We start from the raw sequence: 14,341 nt of genomic DNA, 5'->3' as shown, positions 1-14,341 counted from the left end.
CATAGCTACGATGAAGCTCTGATACCATGTTGGAGTAGGCTCAGATCATTACAAGAGATGAGCAAAGGAGAAGAGTGGAGATGATTCTTATTCAGAAGCTTGGAAAGATACAGTACAAAAGAAGAAGAGCATAAAACGGCTCTTATATACAAATGGCAGTTATAACTGCCAAGAGAAGGGAAAGGACAAATAAGCCCTTGGCTTGCTGACTGGATTTTGATGGCTTGTTGACTTGACTTGTTTCCAACTTACTTCATCAATTCCTTCTAGCTTCTTCTAGTTAAACAACTTAGCAGCACAAAAGTTATGTATTGACTAATTGCATATTGGCTTAGCCTTTGGGCTATTGACCACAAAGGTTTGAAGACACAACAACTATATACTAGACTAGCACAACCATTCAATAACATTTCAATTTTTTGAGTTTGGAGAGAAACTCACAACTATTATCTAATGATGTGTATGTACTAGATAAATTATGTTCTTGTATATAATGACCCGTAAGTCACACATGAGAAATAAATTGCACTAGAAAAATCACATGCACAGGCTTAACCGAGAGCCCGAGAGAGTGACGACTAGCTAAGAATCGAACACATGATCTTTAGGTACGAGAGTCACATAACATATCAATTTGGAGTAATGAGAAAAACTCGGAGCTATTACTTGAGGGTAAACAATTAATTAACCTCAGTTTTTACCTTAACTTAGCTGGCTTGTCCACAAGGAAATACGCCAGCCTAATTTATAAGTTTGTTGTGCATAACTAATTGACTCAAACCAATAAGACCAATAGGTCACTCCTGCTAGTAATCAAACTTATAATCTTGTAGTTACCAAACCAATCATCTGACCAACTTGGTTGGGATTGCCCCTATATATAACACATCAATTTTGGTTCTCCAAAGAGCTGTCTTTATCTAGACCTAACAATACTTACACTTTATTAGATTAATCAAAAACTAAAATAACTACTAATGACAAGTGTCGTATCATCGAAATCGATTAGATCAGAGTGTCCAATGCCATTTTAGAAAACGAAAGCACAATAATGGATTAGACCATTGGTGTAACGTAGCGGTTAACCACAAACTACCGTAACGGATCGGCAGAAGATTTATGTGGATGTAACGGATAATCATACGACATCTCAGACGCCGGATGGGATTCACGTGTCCACGTACGTTATTGCTTAGGATGTTTTTTCTCGTCATTGTCATCGTCGTCGAAATAAAGCATGGTTGGGAGTTTGGAGCCATCGCATTATCCTGTGTGTTTCAGTATTTTTGGAGTATAAGATTTTGCTTCACCAAGTCGTGGTCCCAAAACGTGTCTTTATCCACATTACTATTCAGTGTCGTTATGCTGGAAGCTACCGAGTAAATTGGTTTGCTTGCCATAATACTGCCACCCACGCATCTATCGCATCTGTATTCTCCAGAAAAATGGAAGGAAAAGGGCGAGGAGATAGGAGGTGTAATTTAGTTTATGATTGGGTTTTGTCTCGTCAGTTAGTTGCCGGCCATTTGTGCAAGCAACAGGTGCATCTTGGCTGGGAAGGGGTCGCTATTGTTTGTCGATGTGCTCAATTAATGAGCCTATGGTGTGGTGGCGCCACGCCATGACAAGGCGTACCAAAACCACCTCATTTTTACCGACTGATATACTCAATCATGTTAAGATTCAGCCCATGGCCCAATCATTATACCGTGCACCAAGGCGCACATAGCACTGTGCGTCTCACGCCTCCCAAAACGACGTCGTTTTGTTAAGTTGTTAAAAAAAATGAGAACGCACATAAAGCCATAACAGAATACACATAAACTCATAACAGAATACACATAATCTAACATAATACATAATACACATAAATTCATAACACAATACACATAAACTTTTAACTGAATACACATAATGGGTTTGGTTAACATAATACACATAAACTCTTAACTAATATACATAAACTCATAACACAATACACATAAAATTTTAACTGAATACACATAATGAGGTTTGGTCTGTTCGGATGGACGGAGTGACATCAGCATGATGTCAACATGAAACGCGCGCGTTTTGTGCCTGGGCGCACATTGCTATGTGCGCCGTGGTGCACGATATAAATTGCCCTCATTTGGTATGTTATATTAGAGATCCGCATTCCCACCTCTTTGAAGCAAGCTTTGATTAACAGAAAAGCTCACTTCTGGTACTCGGAAAAATTCACAATGAAGAAGGCAAATAAATAGCTCTTAAGAAAAGTTGAATTTGAAACTTTGTAGCTTTAATTGTCCGAACAATTTGTCTGAGTTGTACCCTATAATCTGTTAACTAAGGGTCCGTTTGAAAAATTAGAAAATGTTTTTTGAAAATTGATTTTCCGAAAATGAGTCATTTTCTGGAAAATGTTTTTATTTTTTAGTATTTGGCTGAAAGTTAAGAAATTGCATTTTTCGGTTTGTGTTCATTTTCTTGAAAAAGAACATATTATTTGTTAAAATAATAATAATAATAATAATAATAATAATAATAATAATAATAATAATAATATGTAGTGATGTTGGTGGTGTGGTAGTAGTAGTGGTAGTGGTGGTGGTGGTGTTAGTGGTGATGGCTGTGGTGGTGGTGATGGTCTTGGTGTTTGTGGTGGTAATGGTGGTGGTGTGATAGTGATGGTGATGTTGGTGGTGGTGGTGATGTTGTGGTTGTGTTGTGGTGTGGTGTTGGTATTGGTATTGGTATTGGTGCTGTTGGTGGTGATTGTGGTGGGGTAATAATAATTTGGAAATTAACTTAAAAAGAAGAAAGTGAAGAGAGATAAAGATTCCGAAAAATGTCTTCCGTCCAAAAAACTAGGAAGACATTTTCCGTCAAATTGGACCTTATTTTCTTTGACCATAATAAATATTTTCTTTTGACTTCATTTTCCTTTAGTACCCAAAATACTGAAAAATTCAGAAAATGAAGGTTTCAAATGGATCCTAATTGTATATACTAACTGAAAGTATATTATATGTTAATTATATATATAATCTGGACAAGATCCATAATGCTTATGATGGACTAGATGCACGATATAATGATTGCAATCATTATACAGTAGACCATGGTTCACTTGACGTGAACATCATGATATAAAATTCATTTTTAATATATTAAAAATTTATTTTTATTATATTGAATGCTACTTTTTTGTGTATGAATGTTCGTTTTTAAGTTTACTATATAAAAATGAACTTTTTGAATATTAAAAATAAACATGTAAAAATGAATATATTCATCTTTGATATTGCCATAGTTGATTGTTTTGAGTTTGTTATTAGTGATGTAATGAAATAAGGCCCATCACAATGTCACCCCAATATTAAAATTTCTTTAGGGTGGGCCCATGGCGGAGGGCGGGAGTTCGGGGCAAAGAAAAAAGGAGGGAGCGACGACGAATCGCACCCGAGAAGCTGAGGAGCAGCACAGCAGTAACCATTAAAGCGCTTCAGGTAAGCTTTGCATGATTTCAAACTCCTAATTTCATGTCAATGTAAATAATTAACTCCATTTACTTTGAGATTAACTTTCACATTTCTTCGATTATATTTTTACACACTTGTAGTGTAGTTATAGAGCTAGGGATGAGAAGTGTGAATTGAATCTTGTATTATATATTGTAGCTGAATATTTCAAACTTGTTCCGTACTAATTACTGGTATTACTTCGTAATTTCGTGTATTTTAGATGTATACTGACCAGAAGAAATGTCAAGAGTTGGCCAGTTCCTCGTCCTTTTACAGCAAGATATATTCAGAAGTAAGTGGAATTATAATCAGTATAAGGGCTTAGATCCATTGTAAATTGCACGATACATTTTTTATCTGTTTTTCGGTATTAATGTAGTAATTATATCCCTATTCAGATTTTGTATGGTTGAAATGTACATTTTCAGTATTGTTGAATATGGATTAAAGCATAATCTTGATAGCTAGATAGCCATGGTTTTGTACTACAGGGCCCTGAATAAAAGTTCTCTAATCATTTGGCTTACAGGTAGAAGAGATAGGGTGGAGGCATCTTGTTAGATTGGGGGAAGATTTGACATCTCTTAGTTTTCGTATAATGTAAGGATTTCTTGGTTCTTGTCAGCATCTGCCAATAGTTAGTCAGTGAGTAGAAGGAAAGAAAGATTCTTTCTGCATCATAAAGTGGCTACTTGCTTCTACATTTCTTGTCTCTTTCGGATTTATGTGTCTCTTTTGTAGTTGATAAATAGAAACCCAACTATACAAGAATTTTTATTTGTATAATTCTGTTATCTATATAATGACGTGCTGCTAGATGTTTGGCATCATCAAAGTGTCAAATATAGATACTATGCTTAGATAAGTTCGTGTCTGTTTAAAATACGAAGTATTCTATAGAATATGGTACTCCATAATACACAGCTATCACATTCTGTTTTTCGTGTAGAAATGGTGACCATGGGGTAGAGTCAAACTTGCAGTATTGGAGAATGACAAACTGATGCAAGGAAAAATTGAAGTGTTAGAATGCAATATATTGTTTCTCTCTAGCAGTTTTGAGTATAAAATAATGTCTTAGAATAAAAAGTGATCCAAAGAAACTATGCTGATGGAGGAATATAATTAATTTTTGAAAATAGGCAGGTGCTATACAGGAGTATATATGATGTGGATCTTTGAGGGTGAACTCGAGAGTCGATTCACCAAAGAGTCCTTTGATTGCCCGATCTTTTCCTCACCTAAACAGCAGGAACAACAATTACAGTTTATGGGTGTTGGAGATGGAATTGGTTGATGTAGGGGCTGAATTTGGGATTATTTTTGTGTTTTTGTATAAGGATATTTCCGCCACACCTTGGTCTTAGGTGATAAGGAATGGATGGCACCACAAGATTGGTATTATCTTGATAAGCCTAAAAGAACATCTCCCAAATCACATGAGAGAAAACAAAATGCCTTAGCATTTCTTTCATTCAACTTCATTCATCTCTATCTCTAATTCTGATTGTGTTTAACCTTTATATAGGCATGTACATCACTTTCTAACACTCCACTATTGATTGAAATGAAATACCAAGAGTCACTCCAAACATTAAAAGAAAGTAAATGAGCCATAATTTGTCCATGTTGAGCTGATTTGAGGTTGTCTTTTCTTCTCCCTTGGTAGACACGAAATTTGGGACCTTTCAAATGATTTTCCCACTTGTTTTTAGGCCAACATGATATTCCAATTCAACACAATCAGCATGGTAAAATTCTTTTGCCTTCTCCCTTTTTTATTTAAGTTAACTTGCATTAATTAAGACAATTAGAACTCTAGATGGTATTTATTGTTGTGGGATGTGTCCTCATCAATATAACTTCATGGAATGCACACTTAATTTTGGCGGTTGGTTTTCTACAGAGACAAGAAGGGAAGAACACATACTATAATGATAGAATTGGATAAAGGCTATCCAAAATCTCCACCCTCAATATCGGCGGTTGGTTTTCTTATAATATTCTAATTTCTGGCACATGAATCTGCATTTGGTAATAATCCAATATTAACATAATTTCCTAGGATGTGCCGTGCATCTTCAATTTGCAATGGTCAGCAAACTCAACGCTAAAAGATGTTGTGAAGCAGTTTAGACAGGTACTTTCCCTCCAATTATATATTTTTTATTTTCTCTTGAAAGTTTTATTTGTTATCATTTTCTATTAATCATGCATTCAGCATCTGGATAAGCTTCAACCCTTCTGGTCTACAATGGATGAAATTGACGGCTCTCTTCGGGTTTTTAATCCTAAACATCCACGGCTTGCTTCATCACATCGCCAAATAGATATAGGTATATATTTTTTAAAACTTGGAGGCTTAAAAAGATGAAGTCACTTATAGCTATTCCACATCTTACTAACTTTGCTTCCTTTTGTAGGTAATGATTGCTATATCATCTTGTCTATAGATCCGGATGACCCAAAAGCCCTGCCAGAGTAGGTTTTCTCTCAAAAATTTCTTTACTGCATTGTTGTGGTGCAAAATATTTAGAATTGAATTTTGGATTGCTGGTAGGTGCCACTTTATTGGTTCAGATTCAGAGGTGAACATACTGCATGGAATGTGGAGGAGAAATTGCCAAAGATGGTATATAAGTCAATTCTGGTTTCTGAGTATCATCTTTTTCATGTCTGTTATGCATATTTTAATAAAATTGATGATACTTGAAGTGTATGAATTAGTTCCATCAACCGGAGTTGACTTTTGAATAGGATTAAAGACAAACCATTTGCTGAAAATCTGGTCAATTTATTGAAAATTCAATTACCTGGCCCTCCTGATGAACGGAAGAGTGAACAGCAGTCTGAATGTGGAATTTGTTATGCACCATATCTCCCAATTGGTAACTATACATTTCCTATGTTTATTAGCTTGTCATCATATCTATTATTGACTTAGTGATGTCAACATAGATGATGAGCTTGGCACAAAGAGTGGGAGTGGAACTGATTATGCATGTGAAAATAACAACTGCAGTAAAGCCTTCCACAGTATTTGCCTTGGAGATTGGCTGCGTTCCATCACAACAACAAGGCAGTATGTTCCCTATTCTTATGTTTCTGTTGTAGTTTTACAGTTATGACCATAATGTTTCTGCTCAGTATGAACGAGTACTATCACCTGTGTCTCTTGGAGGGAGAATTGATAAACGATCCTCAAAAGAATACCTTGTAGATTGTGCTATGATAACTTGTAGTGAATAAGGAAAACATTTGTGTCCATTTTGCTAGAACTTTGCAATGTCATTGTCCAATATTATCTTCTTTTTTTTTTGTATGGCTTAAACTGGAATTTTCTTGTTGACTAGCTGCATCATTATTTGCTAGCATGTGCTTGAACCTTTATTGCATTCTTCTTTTAGACATGTCTAAAATTAGAATATACAGTTCAAATCTGTTTTTTAGACTTTTTCCTTCCTAGTACAGTATCTATGCCTTTCCCATTACCTTTTTTTTTTAATTAATTAATTTATTTTTTTATATTTTATTTATGGATTTCTCACTTGCATTATGCAATTAGAAGTGTTTACCCTTTCATAAATTGCAGGGCTGAATCATCTCCATTCCATGTTTGTTTTTTCAGGTCATTTGATGTTCTATTTGGGAATTGTCCCTACTGCTCAGATCCTATTGCAGTCAAAATCATTACCAAGAAGTAAAACAGCTTAGCATTTTTTTGTGACCCCACAAAATTAGTATACCCGATTCTTCAGCTGCCTCCTCACAACATTCAAAGTGGATATTAAAACAAGGTCAGATCACATTCATTGGAACTTGGAAGGAAAAATTTTGGAACTGTCTGCCTTGATTTATGTTATCCCTACATTGTCTCTCCTTTCCCCATAATAAGAAGAAGAAGAAGAAGAAGAAAAAAAAAGGTTACGTCACAATGATTTTACTTGTTTGTGGCCATTTTTATCTGAAATGATTTCATGCGTCAGTCTATTGGTAATTAACCAGGAAGTACTAAGAAACAGCATATTCAGTTTAGTATATGGTGTGTTCTGTCAAGTATTGTCAGTTGATAGGTAAAATCTTCATATGATTTGTCTTGACAGAACTTCATTGTATTTCACTTGTGATTAAATAGTCATTATTATTTTGTTTAGTCATGACTAGTTGATGCTTTCACTTGCGATTAATTAGTTGTTATTGTACTAGCAGTAGTAGTGACTTGTATATTCCCATTTGAATATTTTTAATTTGAAATTTTAAACATTCTAGACTCTTAGCCAATTGGTAAATTAAAAAAAAAATCTTGATGGAATAATATGAGACACATCGCACATCTTCAGCAGTCAGATTCATTAGAAGACTAGAAACTAATAAAGTTGTCCGTTTACCTATGTATTTTTCCTGATTCCATTCTATTCTATTATATATAATATATTATATTATTATAGTAATAATAATAATAATAGAGTAGAAAAATTATATATATATTTTTACGTATGGGACCAATAATTTTCTGAATATCTTGCTCTATATCTATTATCTAGTCAGCATTTTGATAAGAAGTCTGTTTCCTTGTGTTGAGGAATGATAAACAAGAGGTTGGTGATTGACTCTACCCACTAGGGCAACTGGTGTAAAGTGCACATAAAAAAATTTACGAGAATAGAGGAGTACGTGGCAGCCCCACTTACGTAAATTCCATCGTTTTCATAAACCATGTAAAAAAGAAACATTATTGGCTTATACAGTGTACACATAATAATGATAACATCAAATCAAACACAACAATAAAAATGACACTTCTCTGCCCACTAATCCCTTGCCTGGCAGGGGGCAGCAACACCACCCCATACGCTTTAATTTAGTCTTTATGGATTTTATTAAGATAGATAGATAGCTATATCAATACAACCACAAAATTATGATATATAGAAACTTGTTTTTTTTTTCTTATTCCCATCCTACCCCCCTCCCATTTTCCACAACTTAGAACTGTACCGTAACTTATAGGGGCAGGCTACAATTGAAATACGAAACATTGACAAATATACAAAGAAAGTACAATAATAGAAAAGATATAAGGCCGGGCTCCAATCCTGTATATGTGTATATGGTTGCTTACGTTGGATCAATCATATCCCGTCCCTACACTCTGGTGGGGGCACCGGGTATCTTGCTTTGTCGGTGCAATAGTCATAAACCATATGGTTCATACGTACCCAACGGTAACGCCTCGCTTCATCGGCGCTTAACTGCTGGTACGCCGCCCCTTCCCACCAGTTCCTGGGATTCGACGAACATTCTTTCGGCCCCGGCACCGGACATCCTTCAATGTCGAAATCTTTGTAGTAAGCATTGAACGGCGCTTTGCTCCAGTCGATCTTCTCCAACCCGCCCCGGGTCGCCCAGTCGTCGGCTTCCCATAACGTGGAGTAAATCACCATGGGTTGGTATTTCAGGTACGGCAGCCCTTTGGCTTCGTTGTTCTTGAATACTCTGATCGGGATTTCGTCCACGTAGAATCTGGCATGCCATGCGTGCACGTACAATACAATTAATGGCCGCATGGGTTTGATTGGTTTTTCAATTATATTATTCAATTCCTAAATTAAACGCACAAATACTTACACGCAATGGTGATGGTTCCATAGGACTTTGTAAGTGTGGTAATCAAGAGAAGGGTCAAACCACAGATTGATTCTTTCTTCCCTGTCGCCCTTTCCATGGACATACACGTTAGTTTGGACGGTATAAGGTTGTCCCGACCGGTTTCCCAAGAACTCGAAGTCCAACTCGTCTCTCACGTTGCCTGTGTCCGAGTTCAACTGTCACAAAACAACATCATATCCATCATTATATTATTCAAAATTAATTAATATACTGTCTGTGCGTGCCGATGACTCACATAAAAGGCGGTGACGGTTCCGGCGGAGTCACCGGGGACGAGCTTGATCTTCATACTGAACTGTCCGTTAAGGTATTTGTATCTGGAACCAAACCCACTTCCTGAAATTCAATTCCCAGTACAGTGATATATATGACGCATGATCATACTACAATATAATTGGTACGGTGTTTACGATACATACCTGAGCTCTGGTCGAGAACAAGCTGGATGGCTCGGCCGCCTTCGGCTTGCTTGACGTGATAGTCGGCATAGAAGACTTTGAAGTCCTGAAGAAACGTGGCCGGTCGTGCAGTCACAGATAATAATAAGGAAAAAGGCAATGCGTAAAACGCAAATAGGAGAGCTGAGTTTCTTAGACTACTTGTCGTCATGGATGATACGAGCTAGCTAGCTGAGAGAAAAAACAATGATGGGGTACGCTATTTATAACTACACGTAGGAGAGAGAGAGAGAGACAGAGAGAGAAATTAAAGAAATTAGTAGTGACGAATTCCAATGGCAAAATCCATCAAAGCTACTGCTTTCCATACAGCTAAGGAAAAGCTAGCTATCCGTCAATGGACCCCTTCAATGCCCATTGCTAACCCGGGCCCTAGCTAGCCTTCTCTTTCTAACCACATTTTCAACATTATATTGCACAATTACACCTACCGTTTCAACATTACTCCGTTTTACACAATCAAAACATTCATATTACCTTCATGCTTTGGTCTAAACAAGTAACCAATTTAAACTTGGGGCAACCCCAGCCAAGTTAGTCACACAGTCAACTAACTTCATTGGTGATTATAAGCTGACTCCTAGTAAAAATTATTTATTAACTTTCTTGATTTGAGTCAATTCTAAGTTAGTTTACCTCTTTGCATTCCTTAGCCAGCCTAGGCTGGTGTACCTCCTTGTATTCCTTTGTCAATTAAATCACAATGTGGACGTCACTTAGAATACACATTCAGGTAACAGCTACTAGTTTTTGGTAAATCAAAAGTAAGCAATTGAAACTTTTGGGAGTTTATATGAAAATTATTATTTAAAATGAAAACAGTTGAGTACAGTCGGAATATTGGGTAAAGTAGTCCGACTCGAGTTATTTCTTCCATACAGAGTCTTTTAAAATTGGGCACACAACCGCTATCACTCTAGTGAAGCTCGGCTCAAACCTAGAATATCAATAGATAGCTTCAATAGAGAGTTTAACTTTTAACCTTTAGTTACTAAGCGAACTATACTAACTCGATTGGAGTTGTCTCAGAACACCCGTTTGCCCCAGACTTTCCTTTGCTAGCCTGTATGGAGCTGTTTCAAAATAGACTCAGAATTAGTAGTGACAGCTCTAATTAAATAGTGTTTTTGTCTATATCTAGGCCAGGGTTATTCATAAACTAACCAATCATGACTGCGATCGTAATTTTGCCGTCGGTAGCTTGGAAGGAACCTGTTGTCGTTTCATTCATGTGTATTAACAGTGAAAATTATTTTTGAACTTGGATTTAAATTAATATTTTTTTTTTTGAAAACTGGATTTAAATTAATATAGTTGCTTTTTTTTTTTTTTTGAAACATAAAATAGTTGCTTTGTTTTACAAATAAAAAAACGGTGAAATAATTTTTTTTTTCTTTCAAAAAAAAAAAAACAGTGAATAATAATTGGTTAGTCAGTCTTAATCAAGAAATGCATTTTACTCAAAATGGACGAATAGTATGGGTGAGTTACATCAATTTCGAGTTTGATAATATGGAATAGACCTCCCACGACTGTATCACCAATTATTCGTTTGGATAATCGAATAATTAACACATTTATTTTAGGAATAAGAACAGCCATTAAATATAATGCAATTATATCACTGAATTTAAAAAAAAAATTACAATTGAATTTATAAATTAATTAATTTCATACAATTAGTCTAATTTATAGGTTTTTAAAGTTTCTAACATGTCATCCCAAAATTAAAATATTTTTAACAAATAATTATTTAAAATATTAATAAAAAAAACAGAGTTTCATCTCTCAGAGACGAAGTTATGTTTTTTTTTTTTATTAATATTTTGAATAATTATTTTTCAAAAAAATTGAAAGTTTGTAAACTGGACTAATTGCATGAAACAGGTTAGTATATACATTCAATTATAGTTTTTTTAGGTTTAATGACCTAATTGTATTAGCCTATGCAGTTCAATGACATATTTGACCTTTATTCCTTTATTTTACTATAGAAGATACAATGAAATAGGGCCACCTCAATTGTATTGGTTGAAAAATTGATTTAGTAATTATGACGTTTAAAATTCGAATCTATTGATAAAATTATCTATTAACTTTTTTTATTTGTATTAATTAATTATAATTATAAACAATGTAAACTGATTTAAAGATTCACTTAAAATATAGCTAATGACATTAGAAGGAAAATATAATAAGAAAAGAAAAAAAAAAAAGTACAAAAAAAGAATTGACCCAAGAATAGTCCCCCATCCTCAGTTGAAATATCGTTAGTCTAATCCTACCATCAAATTAATGCACTGCAATTATTTCTCTGCCTTCACAACTCTCCATAACTAGCTAGAGTGCTCTACAATGAAATATATATAAGAAAGACAAAACAATAAGGCCTGGTTTGGTTCGCGGAAAATATTTTAAGGGAAATTGAATTGAAATTTTATAAAAAAAATAATTACTAGGAAGATGAATTTCATTGTTTGATCGGTGAAAAAAGAATTACTGAAATATAAAACTAATTCTATTGTTTGGTTTGATTTGAAATTATAAGGAATAACGAGTATAAAGACCTATATGCCCCTACAAATTAATAAAAGTAATATAATTTTAAAAAGTAAACAAGGGTAAAATAGGCATTCCATCTCACTTTTTCTTCTTATCTTCCATGGAAAACAAAATCCTTGGTCCAACCAAGGATTTTGTTTTCCTCAAATTTGAGGAATTCATTTTCCAACCAAATAAGTGAATGAGGAAAATATTACTCTATATTTAATTATAATCTTGAAAGAAATGAGTAAAATTTAATTTTCGTATTAGAATATTATAAGTTCGATTCTTGCCAATATTCTTTTGATCATGTCTTTTTTAATATTTCTAATTCTGCTACATAATAGCATGGTTTATACTAGAAAAAATAAAATTTAGTACATATCTTATAAGTAGAAAAATAGTTTGTGTTTTTGGTCCCTTAGGCATAGGATAACATTGGATTTAGTACATGTCTTAAAAGTAACACTACGTTTAGTAAAGTGGGGTTTTCAATTTTTTTTTAATTAATGATTTGTTAAAATTTATTATTATTTATCAAAAAACTTACAGGGTGTTTTGTTGGAGGGGGGAATTATGTGGGAAAGGAATTGTAATTCCATGGGAGTTGAATTACTGGGAATAAAGTGGGAATTTAAATTCCAGTGTTTGGTTGACAGGAATAGAATTACTGGGAATTTCAATTCCAATGTTTGGTATACATGGAAATTGAAAGGGAATAAGTAGTATAAAGTCAAAAATGTCAATTATTGTTGTTAGACATTAATTTTAGGTTAAAAAGGAAGGGGTAATTTTGACTCATCACTATCTTTTTTTCCCAGGAATTAAAATACCAGGGGGGACATGGGATTTTAATTTCATGAAAATGGGGGAATTGCAATTCCATGGAATTGCAATTCCCTCCAACCAAACTACGGAATTTAATGGCCTTTGGAATTAGGTGGGAATTAAGTGAGAAGGGAATTTAAAATTCCTCCAACCAAACGCCTTGTTAGTTGACCAAAACTAAAAATAAAATTCTTTTATTTTTCATATTCCACCCAAATCATATTATAATTTCACAACTTACAGGGCGTTTGGTTGGAGGGATTTTAAATTTCCTTCCCACTTAATTCCCACCTAATTCTAAAGGCCATTAAATTCCGTAGTTTGGTTGGAGGGAATTGCAATTCCATGGAATTGCAATTCCTCCATTTTCATGAAATTAAAATTCCATGTCCCCCCTGGTATTTTAATTCTTGGAAAAAAAAGATAGTGATGAGTCAAAATTACTCATTCCTTTTTTAACTTAAAATTAATGTTTAACAACAATAATGGACATTTTTGACTTTATACTACTTATTCCCTTTCAATTCCCATGTATACCAAACATTGGAATTGAAATTCCCAGTAATTCTATTCCTGTCAACCAAACACTAGAATTTAAATTCCCACTTTATTCCCAGTAACTCAACTCCCATGGAATTACAATTCCTTTCCCACATAATTTCCCCCTCCAACCAAACGCCCTGTTAGTGATTAGAAACACAGACACCTTCATTAAATTAATAAAATATTTTAAAAAATATATTGGATAAAGGCCAGTGGTTTGTTTTACTAACCACTAAAATGTGGGGTTAGAGACTTGAAGTGCTATTTAGTTAAAAAAAGAGAGATATGATGTAAATTGCAATTATATTAATAACCTCGATTAACTAAAAGTTTTGAAGAATAACAGAAAATTATGACAAATCCATTAAGGGAATGATCAAAATTGTCACTTTACTGATCATTTAATGACTAATAATAATTATACTATAGCATAAGGATTGAATTCGTTATTATCCAATATTTTTATCATATATATATATATATATATATAGAGAGAGAGAGGATGCGGATCAAATGCACAGGACATCTTTAAATAAAAAAAATAGGGTTAAGTCTCAATCATAGATGTAGTCCAAATTAACAAATCCAGATTGAAGATAATTAAAAAACGCGCAATGGCATTCTTGTAATTTTGAACAAATAAGTCAGCTTGTGTTTTGTTTTCGAGTGCACATTTGTCCTTCTTCGAGTGCACATTTTCCCTTCTTCAAGTGCCTACCTTTTCTTCTTCGAGTGCATCACTTTTATTTCAGTACTTAGTTTATATTTTGAGTGCAAATCTTTTGACCTTTA

The 14,341-nt window shown here is 34.3% G+C and overlaps 2 protein-coding genes across 3 annotated transcripts; one reads left to right on the top strand and one right to left on the bottom strand.

Moving 5' to 3' along the window:
- The first annotated feature begins 3,431 nt into the window (after positions 1–3,431).
- Positions 3,432–7,652, top strand: LOC109168553 (E3 ubiquitin-protein ligase FANCL). Of its 2 annotated transcripts, XM_019317606.1 has the most exons (11): positions 3,432–3,491; positions 3,727–3,798; positions 4,036–4,106; positions 5,413–5,491; positions 5,572–5,646; positions 5,728–5,842; positions 5,930–5,987; positions 6,067–6,138; positions 6,264–6,394; positions 6,465–6,588; positions 7,135–7,652. In XM_019317606.1, the coding sequence occupies exons 2-11, from the start codon at positions 3,727–3,729 to the stop codon at positions 7,208–7,210; spliced, it is 873 nt and encodes a 290-aa protein (XP_019173151.1). In that variant the 5' UTR covers positions 3,432–3,491; the 3' UTR covers positions 7,211–7,652. The 2 variants fall into 2 exon arrangements, with proteins under 2 accessions (XP_019173151.1, XP_019173152.1); XM_019317607.1 differs by lacking the exons at positions 3,432–3,491; positions 3,727–3,798 and adding an exon at positions 5,176–5,257 and having other exon boundaries at positions 4,047–4,106.
- A 541-nt stretch (positions 7,653–8,193) lies between these two features.
- LOC109168552 (probable xyloglucan endotransglucosylase/hydrolase protein 6) lies at positions 8,194–9,999 on the bottom strand. Its single transcript, XM_019317605.1, has 4 exons — positions 9,596–9,999; positions 9,412–9,512; positions 9,135–9,331; positions 8,194–9,029 (listed from the first exon to the last, which is right to left on the bottom strand). The coding sequence occupies exons 1-4, from the start codon at positions 9,783–9,785 to the stop codon at positions 8,639–8,641; spliced, it is 879 nt and encodes a 292-aa protein (XP_019173150.1). The 5' UTR covers positions 9,786–9,999; the 3' UTR covers positions 8,194–8,638.
- Between the last annotated feature and the right edge of the window lie 4,342 nt (positions 10,000–14,341).

This window comes from Ipomoea nil, unplaced genomic scaffold (genome assembly GCF_001879475.1).
Source record: "Ipomoea nil cultivar Tokyo-kokei standard unplaced genomic scaffold, Asagao_1.1 scaffold3199, whole genome shotgun sequence".
NCBI classification, from domain to species: domain Eukaryota; kingdom Viridiplantae; phylum Streptophyta; class Magnoliopsida; order Solanales; family Convolvulaceae; genus Ipomoea; species Ipomoea nil.
Note: the sequence above shows the minus strand (reverse complement) of the source record. Positions and strands in the feature narration are given on the sequence as shown.

Coding starts and splice junctions, on each gene's coding strand:
- LOC109168552 (XM_019317605.1), bottom strand. CDS start 9,785: ATGACGACAAGTAGTCTAAGAAACTCAGCTCTCCTATTTGCGTTTTAC. Junction 9,332..9,411: donor GAACCGTCACCGCCTTTTAT/GTGAGTCATCGG, acceptor GTTTTGTGACAG/TTGAACTCGGACACAGGCAA. Junction 9,030..9,134: donor TGGAACCATCACCATTGCGT/GTAAGTATTTGT, acceptor ATGGCATGCCAG/ATTCTACGTGGACGAAATCC.
- LOC109168553 (XM_019317606.1), top strand. CDS start 3,727: ATGTATACTGACCAGAAGAAATGTCAAGAGTTGGCCAGTTCCTCGTCC. Junction 5,988..6,066: donor GACCCAAAAGCCCTGCCAGA/GTAGGTTTTCTC, acceptor GATTGCTGGTAG/GTGCCACTTTATTGGTTCAG. Junction 6,395..6,464: donor TGCACCATATCTCCCAATTG/GTAACTATACAT, acceptor ATGTCAACATAG/ATGATGAGCTTGGCACAAAG.